The sequence below is a fragment of the Myiozetetes cayanensis genome, unplaced genomic scaffold (assembly GCF_022539395.1).
Source record: "Myiozetetes cayanensis isolate MyiCay16 unplaced genomic scaffold, myiCay2020 scf13, whole genome shotgun sequence".
Lineage (NCBI taxonomy): Eukaryota > Metazoa > Chordata > Aves > Passeriformes > Tyrannidae > Myiozetetes > Myiozetetes cayanensis.
Window position 1 is genome coordinate 6,197,273 of NW_026086937.1, and position 14,408 is coordinate 6,211,680.

At 37.4% G+C, this 14,408-nt stretch overlaps 1 protein-coding gene across 1 annotated transcript in view; it reads right to left on the minus strand.

Moving 5' to 3' along the window:
- The window catches only part of CLSTN2 (calsyntenin 2), a 329,826-nt gene that overhangs the window by 68,724 nt on the left and 246,694 nt on the right, over positions 1 to 14,408 (minus strand). The window contains exon 5 of the mRNA XM_050308320.1: positions 8,334 to 8,483. Within this exon, the coding sequence (XP_050164277.1) occupies positions 8,334 to 8,483 (150 nt within the window). The remainder of the gene's footprint in view (positions 1 to 8,333; positions 8,484 to 14,408) is intronic.

Sequence of the window (14,408 nt, forward strand, 5' to 3'; positions counted from 1 at the left end):
TATTTAAAAGATGTACCTGTAAATGTGTCTATTATGCAAACAGTCAAAAGATATATAATCCCACCTGAACTGGTAGGTTGCACTTAGATTAGCTAAACCCAACCAACAGGGTTCTTCCTTTGACACAAACCTGCTACAGCACCACGTTACAGAGCAAGTTTAGGAAGGTAGGTACTGTCTCCCCAGTCAGGGGAGAAGACTAATCCCATGGGGAAAATCTGAATAAAACTAGCACTGTTTAGACCTGCAGTCTTTGTTTGGATTTCTAAATTCAGCAGACTTTTGCTTGTCACTTGTGGCACAAAGCTGCTCCAGATAATATGAGAGCCCCAGTTGGATTATACCTACAGCACAACATCAGAGTGTAAACATCACCATGTCAAGTTTGTGGCTCAGATTTCATCAGTTATAAACCAACTGTGTACACTTGGATCTTCATCTCTGAAATATTGAAACTATTCCAAGATCAAAATGGATCAAACTTCACTGAGAGTTTGAGCCTTTAAAAGTGAGTCCCAATGCACTAAATAAATTTTCCTTTTAACAGAAAGATAATGGTAAAGACTTACCTTGATCTCTACACTTAATGTTTTCTGTACATGACTGTCTTTCCTTGTGATCCATGTTTTAAATTTTGATTTATTTCTAATGCTAGTTGACACTAAGAAGCATTTAATCTGATTTTTTGCCTTGAAGGAGGACAGCACTGATGCAGAGGAGTGATCCAATTCATGTCTCCTACACGTGTGTGGCCACAAACCTTGATTCCACCTTATGACATTAAAAATGATGGCAATGTAATTAAAGACAATTGTAACTCGGTGAAATGCAAAACTTCTCTCATGCTGGACTGATGATGTGCATCTTGGTGGCTAAATGCAAGATAAAATTTATGTGGTGCTGTTGGTGAGTCTCTGCAGCATCTCTATGTAATAGCTGGAACATACGGTTCCCAGAGCAATGTAATTGGTATCTCTGCTGTTTCCTCTGCAGCATCTTCACATCTGTGCTATCCATGTAGTCTGGAGACTCGGCTAAAGGTTACTCTGCTGCCTATTTTATGGTTTGGGGTTTTTTGTATTTTTGTTTTTCAGGGATTTTTTTTTGTTAATATATACCTTTCACAGCTTTGCTGAAGTGTGGGGTTTTTAATTAAACATTTTCTCTCTAACAATTTGAAAATCTGAAACAATTTAGAATACATAAAAATTAAACAAAACAAAACAAAACCACTTCACAAACAAAATCAGAATGTCTTTGTCATTTTGCTAACACTATACTTGCTTTCATGATCTCTGAAACTCTCTGTATCTTAAAAGCAGTAGCCAGGCAGCTCTAGATGCTGTACAATGACATTTGGAAGAGCAGTCCACTGTCCTCACAAAACTACAATTTTCTTTCAACATCTTGAATTTACCAGAAAGTGCATGTTGCCAGAATATCATGTGCTGCAGCCCCTCAATAAACTCTAAGGCTCTATGGTTTGCGAAGAGATTTGAATGCACATCTCAAAGCATAAGCAAACATTCATACACACCTTTTCTGTCTGCAGCACACTGGTAGTTTAAAAAAAAAAAACAAACCAAAAAAACAACAAAAACGAGACAGAAATTTGTACTAGTACAGGACAGTAGTAAAGTCTGCTGTTGGAGGAGTTAGTGAACCATAATAGAATAGCCGTTGTGCTTGACCTTGTGACATGGAGTTCTCCATCAGGTCATGAAGTCCCAAGCCCTAATGTGCCTAATTATGCAAAATAAGCATATAAGCATCTAAAAATATGAAACCACAGCACAGGTTAAGCTATTATTTGTTGTGAGATTGCATTTGAACAATAACAGACATGAGGAACCTTTTACATGCAAGAGAAAAAAAAAAATCATAGTGAAAAGCTTCAAACCTAGCTGGATATCTCTTAGTGCTTTAACTTCTGGGAAGAGGAAATGTTAATGGAACCACCAGCTACACCTCGGAGATAAGAAATTTCTCAATGAAATTTCTCAATGAAAAAATTTCTTCAATGAAGCTCATGGAGATATTGCAGTTAAAATTTAAAAAGGAAAGGACTTTTTTTGTAGTTTTAGAAATGTGAACAAAATGATCTTCCACAGAGGTACATGGAAATTAGAATCTAGTTAAATAGGTTTAAAATGAATGGTTTCTTGTATCAGTTAAGATTGGAGAGGCAGGTTTTAGTATTTCAGCTGTCACACATACACAGAACTGCCTACAGACAGGGCAATAATGGGTTACTGTGAAAACACAAAATTCACGGTACACAGGGAAGTAACTGGTAATGATCTGGGTGAGTCTGCCTTGGGAGTGTTATTTGATATTTCCATTTGCTGTCTTGGCACAAAACCAGGACTGTGTTAGTTACTTCTGCTAGGGAAAAGAACAGAAGGCAACGCTACATTAGAAGTCGATACAGAACGAGGATATCCCAGGCACAGAATAAGATGACCTTGAGAACTGGTGTTACAGAAATAGTGCTTAGCAGCAGTGGCACAAAGTGCCAGCTCATGCCCAGGAACTTCAGCAAACTGGTGAGACATCACTGAAAAATGACAAATGGAGAAAGAGCTGATCCTATTAAGACAAGAATGGCATTTCCATGACCCACCAGACTGATACAGCCAGGCAAGAGAAAGGTAATCTTGGAATATATAAAGCACTGTGTTTTCAGTAAGAAACATGTGAAATCTCTTGGAGTGCTCAGGGAAGATGTATTTAGCTGTAAAGCACACACAGAACTTCCTGAGGATAGGAGACCACATCTTAAACATTAGCCTGAAACAGGTACGGCTGCTTTCTCTAAATACATCTGGTAGTCAAAGAAAACAATAATGTTGATACAAATACATAAACAAATATGAACTTATGTAAATCTTAAGTTTAAAAATCGATAGTACTCAGGAGTTCAGTTAATTTTCAAATGCTTGGAGTGGTTATTTAGAATGGGTACGCTACTAAAATGATGCCATTCGAGTTCATAGCCAAATGTAAGTATTTCATTATGATTACCTTGTTTGAAGGATGTGTGGCTAATGCATGCACAGCAGTGCCAAGTCTAGACTGGTATAAAGACTCCCTGCTTTGCAACAAATTTAATTTTTAAAAATATTAGTAAATATCTTAGAGCTAAGACTACACAAGCATTGTATTTTAAACTGCTAGGTATGTGCACAAGAGTAATAGAAACTGATTTATATTTATTGCAGAAAATAGCCCTTTAAAATAGTTCCTGAAGACCAGGAATATTATTCTCATAAGCAAGGTTTCTGCACTTGACCACCCTCCTTCAAATAGCCAATTGCTTTAGTAATCATATTCCTCCTTGTTAAAAGCACTGGCAGCACAAAAGCCAATATAGTTTTGGTTTTCCTCGGTAATTGCACCTTACTAGAAAGCCCACAGGAATAACCTCCTGAAATCACTCAGCATCTACAGCAGATAGCACCTGTGATGTACGTTGACTCAGAAGTGATCTAAGATCACTCTGCTACTAAAATAGAAGGTCCTGCCCTTCTCTGCACAAAAGAAAGATTTTATTTTGGGAGGAAATGCAAGCTGACCTGACCTGCACACAGGCTCTGAATGATTATTCAACATTAAAGAGGTGGTAGGAATGTGCCTTTTGGTGGTGGCAAAGCCCTAGGTCACTTAAGTGATCCCTACATGCCTTAGGAAAGAAGTGACATGCACTATGTTTGGTACAGTAACTACCTTTATTAAATATTTTTAGAATCTATTAGGTGAATAAACCAAGAGAAGCCTTTATTTGAAAACTAATTTTAAGCAAACACTATTTAGAAAGTTAATGAATTTTTCAGGAACATCTCTTTTTTTAAGATGAATTTTTAAAGAACTTTATTATGAGTTACATGAGGTAGTTAGGGGGGTGTGTGTATGTCTTTTCAGTTTGGTAAAACACTTGAGGCTGGATGATGTGAAATCCTGTTTTCTAATCAGAGTCTTTTAAACTGAATGTTAGTCACCATTGCTTATGCAAGGCCATATGAAATTTGGCAGGAAAAAAAAAAGTCTTCTTTAGTCAGAGGACCCAACGTGACTTCAAATTTTTGGACTGTTGTCTCTGCTACACACTTATCCCACCAACGAACACATTCAGCCTTCCCTCTTTGTTTCAGGAAAGCAGAGTTCTCTGATACTTTACTGGGGTATTCAGCTGGTTGGTTTAAAGGAGTTTTTTTTGCTTTAATAACTATTTCCTGTTCAAAATTAATAGCATTCTAGGGAGCAACCTAACTTGTGGTTTCATTGTCAATAATTGAGCAGACCTTTAACAGCCTCAGACCATATTTTTTAAGTTTCTGGGGACATGATTCCGCCCCTCCTTTTTTGAGGTTAAACTCCTATTTTCTCCCCACATAATACATCATTCACTAGAGAGCTTGGTCTAGGAAAAATTGTTTTCAATTTTCTGCTATCCTGCATCTTTCAGCACACTGGTTTATATTTAATTTCCATTTGTTATATTTGTTATCCCACTAGGCAGGGACAGTAAGAGCTTTGTGAAGACTGTTCCTAAAAGTACCAGAAACAAGACAAGACAATATTACAGTGCCATAAATGAGCTAAAGGAAACTTGGTGTAGATTGCAGGGCTTTGACTCTGTCTAATATCACCTTACACTTTTTAAGGAAAATACTATATGGATATTTAGTCCTGTGCTGTCACAAGCCCATTTACCCTGCTTTGAATAAGGCAGATGTAAGTTTACAGAAATCTGCATTTGTGACATTAAAGCTACTGCAATGAAAGGAACCACAGTGGAAGTGAATCTACAGGAAAAAGGGCAGTGTGTGCTTCGTGTTCACAGAACTGAAACAAAGGCAGGGTCCTGGAAGGGATGGACAGAACCCCAGGGAATGTGTTGAAGAGATTCCTTAGTATGGAAACCCACTGATTGCGTTTAAAAAATATTTTAAAGAAAAACTCAAAGTATCTTCAACTGCAGATCTACCCATTATGGTGTAGAAAATCCTATCATCTAGCTTTTCATTATAATGTAGTCTCTTTACTTGCCTGGCATAAGGGATCACTCCAATTGTTTGGAAATCATGGAAATGCAAACACAGCTATCATGAAGAGAATTTGTAGCACAGCTCTAAAAGTCAGTTGACAAAACTCACCAATGAGAATTTCCAATTAAAATAACTGATTAGGAATTAATTCAGTTCATCAATTTACATTTTTATCCTTGCTTAGGATACTAATAACATTTTAGAGTGATCTCAGAGCAGTTTGATGTCAGTTTGGGTCAAGTTTGCCTCTAAAGTAGCCTCTCAGTAGAGAAGAGAGTTTTTTGTTGAAAATGTCTGTGTGGGAATGCTTGTTGGTTGTATATTAATGTCTGTCATCAGAGAGTAAGGATTTAATGAAGACTCCAGTGCTGTTGCCCAAGGGAATATTGATTGAAGGACAGCAACTTGGCTTGCTGAGTCTTTCTTGCTCTCCTATACATAAGTCACATGGAGCAGGCCTCGAGAAACAGCAATAATTCTGTACATTGTTTTACACAAAGCCTATTCTGCCCTGTCCCAGCCCTGCACCATGGAGGTTATTTGAAGAGCATCTACACAGAAACTTGTTGCACTGAAATTTTTAACACTGAATTTGCATTAGGCTGCTACGATCTCTATTCATGACAGTTGCATAAAAATGGGCACAATATTTCAAATTACAAAAGCCATTAACTTATAAGAACTAAGTGCCAATGCTATAAATCAAAATTCCAAGTAGTTATTTGTTCAAGCTAACACTGAAGAACGAGAGGAAAAAAAAAAATCACATGTAGTATTCCAGCAACATCTATATTATAACCAAAGACTCAGAATATTTATCATTTCTGTCAAAAAAACTCCCATTATTTTACCTCCCTTAATCATCCAATCTTTACAAACATAGCATTATTTCAAAGAAGATGGAGCACACCTGCTGGCTGCCCCTTCATGGGGAGGTCACAGAGTGACAAACACAGGGGAGAAAGAACACTATAAATATTCTCCATTCCTAGGCTCCAGATTTCCTCTTTAAGTACTGGAAATAATCTTAGTAAGTTTTGCTTACTTGATTTTTTTTTTCCCTAGTACAGTTAGTTTTTACAGATATTGGATCAAAGTTGAAAACAACATCATCTCAATGAATTTCTTCGCCTTTAAAATAAGTAGGCATAAAATATCTCATTGAGGGAAACACAAATTTCTGGAGGTATTATGTTGCAGCTCATTTTCAAGTTAAAACTAATGACTTAGTAATTATGAACTAAAGCCCTACCCAATTGTTTATCTAAAGACCTCATACCCTGAGTAGGAAACATATTCCCTTGCACCTCATGCTCTTTGACCTGGGGACATGCCATGGAGGTGTCACCTGTTTGACAGATGGTAAATTATAATCCCACATGGGTGACATGGAATAAGATGGAGCAGAACATATTGAGCTATTTCATATCCTTACTTTACCTGTGATAAAGGCCTATCATAAAATTTCATCAGACCAGAAGGGAGAATGACTATTCATGCCAAATTTCCACAGAAATAAACAAAAATGAATGCTGTCTTGGCATATGCTTTACTATCTGAGATGATTTAGACAAGATGCTTTAAACTTTCTTACATACTGGATTTTTTTTTTCTGATTTGTTACTTTCTGCATATGCTATTTTCTCTATTTGCTCACCATTACAGGAAAAACAACAACCTGGCAGCCTCTCATAGGGAGTATTTAGTGTTAAACCAAACACAAGCCACACACAGCTCTGACTTGTAGAAGAAAATAAATTTTACATGCATAAAAGAACAAAAGCTGGATTCCAGCTTCTCATTAAAATCTTAAATACCTTGTAAACACTATACATAAACAAGCATCAAAAAACCCCCAAATCTGATTTGAGGTTGTTTCTACCTGGTGTCTATACCAGCCTGATGGGACCAGCAACAGCCATCTGTCCTATAATGATATTTGAACTATGATATAAGCATGACAATACCAGGCAATACAAACATTGTAAACCACCATTTAAACACCATTAATAGATACTTTTGCAAAACGTATTCAATCAATAAAATATCTCAAATGGAAATCTTAAAAAAAAAAAAAATCATCAATTGCACCCATTTTAATAAAATTTCCAAGCTAATTTGGGAGTATTTAATTTATTTTAGATAACTCCATAAAATGGAAACAGAACATTTCTACAGTGTAAAGAGACCATATTGGTTTTATGGAAGAAATCACGGGGTTTTGAACAATAAGATCAGTTAGAAAACGTGGAAATAGCTCATAGGGTTTGTTTTTTTTTTCCAACATAAAATGTTCTTTAAAGTACTTGGGTAGGTGGGGAACTAGTACATCCCTGAAAAATTGAGAAGTGGTTCTGCTCTTAGTGAGGACTGTGAAAATGGAATCATGCTACTGCAAACATGTCATTACAAGGTCCTCTAAACCAGGACTTCTCCTTTTACAAAGAAAACCTTTTTTTTCCTTCTAAATGTCAATCTGCCAATTTACCTTTAAGCACAAACAGCCAAACTGATTTTTCCCTTCTCAATCATTCTGGTTAAAAATTACAGTTATGAAGGTCAAGTTAGTCCTGAATGGCATCTGCATAATGTGGTTACCTCCAATTGGTTTGCCCCTAATCCAGCCCTCATTTTCATCTTAATTCCTTGTAATTAGTGGCATATCTATCTTCCTAGCACAGTGCCAGCTGGGGTTTTCTCCATTTCAGACAAAGTGTGAATCCTTATAACCTTTTTAGAAAATCAGTTCCTCCTGAAATATCTCAATATGAAGGCAGTAATCAGCATAGAAAATGCCTTTCACTCCCACTGCCAGGTGAGTGTGCCCTGACTCATAAATGCTCACGAAGGCCAATTCTGTACCTAGAACAAGATAATCTGAACAACTCTGGCTCATATGGGAAAAGTACTTTGTCGTGGTGGTTTCCAAAGTTTTATTTAAAGGGATAGTAAGATAAAGGCAAACCATCAGCTTTTTTTTTTTTTCCACTTTCCAGTATATTCAGACTGAACTATAAGGTAGCTTATTAGAAAAGAACTTTGTCTTATTTCCTTTTTTCTAGTCTGTTCTTTGTTCTGACTAGAGAAGAAACATAGCAAATCTAAACTACCATGGGATTATTATCCACTTTGTTGGAATGAAGCATAAGAAATAGCAAGTTTTCCATAGCACTGTAATAAGCACCCTACTTTCCCTACTGTGAGGAGGAAGGGAAAAAAACCCAACCAAACAAAGAACAGAAACTTAAACAAAAACATTAAGATAGATAAGCTACTAAACCTTACCTTGCCAGCCTGGCTTGCACACTGGTTTGACATTAACTCGTACTAAGACATCTTCTGTTGCGTGTTTTTGCCCACAGTCAAAAGCTGTTACCATTATCTCGTACTGGTGCTGTTTATCATAGCTCAGTTTCTCAGTGTTCCTGATGTTACCTGCAGGTTCAATACAAGCAAACATTCAGAGATTCATTCTTGGCTAAGCTTACACAGACTGTAACATTTGGGTCCTGGTTAATCAAGTCCTTTGTGACTTCAGGTTCTTTGAAGCACGTGGGACACCCACAGGCAGGACAGTTATGAGGAATAGGAAGTATCCTCTTTAAATTCATCAGAAAAATAAAGATCATCTTAGGTAAATATAAGATGCTGGGGATATAATGTGGGCAAGGATATATTGGAAAATGTGCTCAATAACACTGTTTAAGTAAGACAGTATGACTAACTAGCAACCACATCTTGAAATGTAAAGTATGAGTAGGTGCACCCTCATCTTCTACATTGTCACAGAATACATTCCTTCAACGTGTCAGCCACATTCCTGAGATCCACTGCTGAGCACCTGCCCAGTCTAAGGATCTTTCTGTTTTTCCAAAAGCTATTACCCTTCAGATGAGAGACATTTTTAGCCCTTTAACTCCTTTCCCTGGGTTTTAAAAATAGGAAGAGCCCCAGAATCACCTTCTGCATTACAGTGTTAGCAGTCTTTGATACGATACCACATGAAATAAAACTCAGCAACAACAGGGATTATCTGCTGAACCTGACACACATATAAAGGCAACAAATTACCTGTTTCAGGAACAAAGACATAGGAACTTTCAGAAGGGAAGGGAAAGATCTTAGAGTAGTTCATGCAGGACTGGAAGAGTACTGTGCAGAGTGTATGTTTTTGCCATTAACACGTTCAGCATTTTAATTCTGTCCATCTGCACTGAAATTTGCTTCTTGTACAAACTGAAACTTCAGCCTGTTTAATAAGTTTCACACTTTTGCTCAGGGTTGTTCGTTACATCAACTCTTTGAATGAGGATTTTTGTTCTAGAATTCAGGAAACAAACTTACACTGGATCAGTGCTACACATAACAACTGCTTACAGCAAGGATCAGCAAAATCAAGTTGTTTGGGCTAAATTTGAAACAAGAATCCTCAAATCCTGGAATTTAGTCAAATACAGCGAACTGATTCCCACAGGTGCTGGTCAAAGTATCTGTTGCTAGGCATGCAATGTTAGGCATTGTTTGCAGGTTTGGGTTTTCTCTTCTTTTCTTCTCTTTCTCTTTTCATTCAAATGAATGAAAGACAGGAAAAAGCAGACAACTGCAACTTCTTAGGAAAAGTCTTTCACTAAACCTCCATTAGTTTGACAAGAGTTTTAGCAGGTGTGTCTCTCTCTCTGATGCACACTCCTTATCTTGTCAGAGCCCACCACTTTTCTTTCTACTACTCCTACATTAAACCAGCTTTATTAGTTTAACTGAAACTGTCAGGCCAGGCCTGAAGGAAGGTTGCTTTTGCATTTATCACCATCTTCAGGTTCAAAATCTGTAGTCCAAACAAACCCTTACTTAGATCTGCAGTTAAAATCAGACCCAATACCCCATTTGCTGTTGGCTTTGAGTCTCCCTTCCTTTCAGAGCAAGCACAGAGGAGGATAAGCCCTCTTATTATTTTTATGTCTCAAATGGAGACAGGAGACTTGCTGAAGGCTAATATGGAAACAGTTCTGTGTCCCACAGCTTTCTGTGGTTCTGTCTCTGGAGTCCCTCATCTCACCAGGCATGTTCAGGTCTGCCATGTAGATTCCTCTCCCCTCCACAAAAGCAACTGCAATAACAATACCAACCACTTCATTGTTCTTGAATTAGCAATTGGAAAAGCAATTTAATTTACCCCTTTTACTATCTTGAGTTGCTTGATTAGTAGATGCTTAAGAGCATTTAATGAAAAGCTGCCACTATGTATACTTAATTACTGATTTGATATCTGCTCAGTTGTTCTTTCCTTTCTGCATTATATTGTTTCTTACATGAATCTTTATATTTCTCCATTTGCTTCTCTTTGGCATTATTTTAGTCCATAATCAGAAAGAGAATTCTCAAGAAACCAAAATGGCCTGAACCTACACTAGCAGACTGCTAGAATTTGTGTGACACATTAAATGTCCTACAAGACTAATAAATCATTACAACATATATGCATTTAACTAAATCTCTCTTCCAAGATATCTATTCCACTGTGGTCTTTTAAGATTTGGACTACAAAGATTCTCACTATCACATGTTATTCTGGAAGGTCATTTGAATGTCTTGCAGATGTTACCCAATAGCTTATTGATTTCCTAATAATTTTTTTTGTTACCTCTAATCCTTTATGATTGTTTGGTTTTTAACAATTCAATCAATATGATTAAAAAGTAGACACAGAAGGGAAGCACTATAAATACAGACTAATTAAGGTTTTAAAGACGATACTCTGAAAGTTTCTATCCACAGACAAACAGGGAATTTATTATTAAAAAAGAGAAAAATGTAATGGGAGAAGTAAGTATATTTCTACACAGTTGACAATTAGGTCATAAAATATTTTTTTTCCTACTCTTCCTAAATATCTGCATTTTCCTGGAAATACCCAGAGTTACAACAGATTAAAACCCCAAAACCCAGATAAATTACTACAGGAATAAAAAAAATCCTGCCTGATGACACAGACATTTACAGCTCTGTTTCTTCAAGGTCCGTTTTGGGGATAGATTGATACAGACATCCCTCTTTTATGGTTGTCTTTCACCTTACTTTGGAGCAGTCACAAGAACGGGGAAAGACTTGACTCATTTACTATGGCAATTCCCCCTTAAATTCCACACTTACTTCCTGTGTGCATAAAGAGTATAAAACTGAATCTCTTAACTCTTACAGGAGCTGACAGACAGTGTTACATGAGTGGTCTGACTCAAGCCTGCTCACAAGAGTGGCAGATCAACAGTTCCAGGAGCCAAGAGCCACCAGGAGCTATATTTGACCATAAATCCATTGAAGGAGTAGAATTTCCTCCTGTCAAAGAGGTTAATTTTTCAACAAAATTGGAAAGAATCTGTGATTTCATAGAAAAATAAATAAAAAATGCTTAGCTTTAACATTTCACTACCGTTCTGACCACATGAAGTTTGCACAGCTCCTACCACAGGTCTCAGGGCTGCAAAGGAGGAGACCTTGTGAGAAATGTTGTTACCTTACAACAGATCTGAATTGTGGTTTAATTCTTCTGTCACCTGAAAAAAGCCTACACAAAATTGATACAATAACTGAGTTGATGATTGGGCCTCTCTGCTAAGAAGAAAACTACACCAATCTGCATGCAATAGTACTTTAAAACATATTCTAACTTATACCTTTAGTCCCAGTTCTTTGCAGAGCAAAGCATAAATTCGTCCTCTGCCTTTACATGATTGTATTTCATGCATACGAGTTCATTACCCTCCACGTTAGGCTCATCATGTACAAGAGCCAATTTTATAAGTGCTGTGGTTTCATAGCACAACGTAATTTTATTCACAAGGAAATCACATACCAAGGGTCAGAGTTGCCAAATGCAAAGGGGAAGCTTTATATTACGTGCCTTTAGGTGTCTAACTTACAAATATAAATTTTCAAGACAATAAAATGCTCCATGCATGGAAGTAGATACCAGAAATAAGTTTGGTCCAAAAAGACAATGATCTGTGAAAATAAAAAGGGCTGATGGAGTAGCATGTTCATCTTTCTACAGATCTGTGTTTTTGGTTAGTTTCATATGTTGGTGGTGAAAAAATCCACTGTTTGGGACAGACACTTGCATGTTTTTCTCATCATCACCCACCACACCTGCCTCGCCCCTTCTTTTTGAGCCCCCTGCAATGTTTAGGTTTGATTGTAGGCCTGGGGTTATACTCTCTCTGGGCAATGAAATTCCACACTTACATTACTAAAAAGCAGAAAAAATTATAACCTGCAGAAAGACACAAGAAACCAGATTTGTAGTTCACAATGGGTAAAAAAACCCTATTAACAAAAATCCTAATTAGCACAGTATTAGTAGGCAGGCCCAGGCATCTCAGACACCTATTTTAACCATCCTGTAGGGGAAAAAATTGGGTATATTGCCAAAGAATTTGCACCAGAGAAAGTTTATATCAGCTGCCACAGAGAGACATTCTCAGCAGTGAAATTTGCTGGAACTAAGCAACATGTTTCTGTCACAAAATAAAAGTGTAACCATCTATTTTAACTCTGTCTCTAATCCCAGTAGGTTTAAGCAATTACCATTATCTTAAAAAATTGCAAATTAGACTGCAATTACTGTTGGTTGTGGCAGCACTGTTCTTTTAGTGAACAAATAGATCAAAAAATATTAATTGAATTCATGACCAAGAAACTGCAAGTATTACAGCCTTATACCAATTATTCACTGCAGGCTTTAAAGGCATGTTTAAATCAATGATTTTCTCATTGCCTTTGCTGAAAAGCAGGTCCCAGGCACACGAGGACAAAGATGTAACCAAGGATTCCTGACATTTCACATGCTTTTGATCATGCCTCTGACTGTAAAAAAACCATGATCACTCCTGAGGCAGCTGCACTGTGTGATAGCAGCTGAAAAAGCACAAGCAATAGAAACGCCTGCTCTGTGTCCTGCTAATTTCAGTGTATTATTTATCTAGGATATCTGTCACAAACCAGAATGAACAAAGGTATGAAATTATGAAACTTGTGTAAGTACCCAGCCCCACAGGGGCAAATCCCATGGAGCTCTGGAAAAATAATAGTTTCAAACAGAAACGTGGAGAACTTCCTTATATGACAAAATGGGAAATCTCACAGTTAGAAAAAAAATCCACAGAGAGGAAAAGCTTCCAGAGAATTACTCATTTCCAAATGCCCCCTTCCTGTAAAAAATCCTTTGTGCAATTCTCTGGCAAAAGATTGCTGTGCCAGCTGACCTCGTTTACTCAAACACAAACATACTCATCATGATTATACCTCCTATATCGTATACTTGCCTCCCAGTGTATAATAACATTTTCCCCAATGTCATTACAATTTATTGATGCCAACAGGTTATTACCTCGTGATGCTCAGCTGCTCATTGTGCAAGAACTGCACAAATAGAGATGAATAATTTTTCAACAGGGTAAAGAGCTTTTATGAAAAATCCCAACATCAAAATGTCTGCTCAGAGAGAACAGGAGCTCCATGCACACTTTCAATTTCCAATTTGGCCAAAAATCAGATTTAACTTCCAAACAGTGCTCTTCTCTTACATACAATATGGATTAAATGCTTCTGCTAGGAAAGATAAATCAGAGCACTGGTGGGAATGCACACAGGGTGCTTGCTCCTGGGAAACTATTTTGTCTTGTCTGAAGCAAGAGGAGAATGGGAGGGAAGATGTTCCACACACTTTTTATGCAACCCAGCCACCACTCCCAAACTCAGTGTCATGTTCTGCGCTGCTCCCTGATGAGAAGCTGACTGGGAAAAGCAGGAAGCTGACACAGAGGGCCACCAAGCTCAAAAACTGCTGTATGTGGAAAGCTTTATGTGGTTTATTATTTTCTGTATAATACCATATATATTAGAAAAACAACTAAAACCAAAACCCACTAAAAATGGTACTAATTCTCCAAAGCACATTTTCTTCCGTACTGCAGAATCATGGACCTGCTTCAGGAAGCCCCACAAATGGGCACATCTGTGGACCCACGACCCTAAAATTTTAACAGTCAATAAACATATCCAGAATATTGTCCATTCTATATTCAGGGTCTGCTCCAGAAATGGGACTAGCTATAATCCAGTGAATAAACTCTGATAAGTAGGACTGCATGCTGCATTAGGAAATGCCATACACTTGGATGGGAAACTAGATCTGAGATAATTAAGAGGATGGACTGAGTGATAGAGGAACATATTGCTCACCTAAAACTGGTGGTTTAATTTCCACAGTAAATTTCTGTGCTGTTTTCTGCCCAAATCTTACCTAGAAGGGCTGGAATTTCCCAGTGTAACGATTCTTCCATTCTCAGTGATGAGAACAGGATC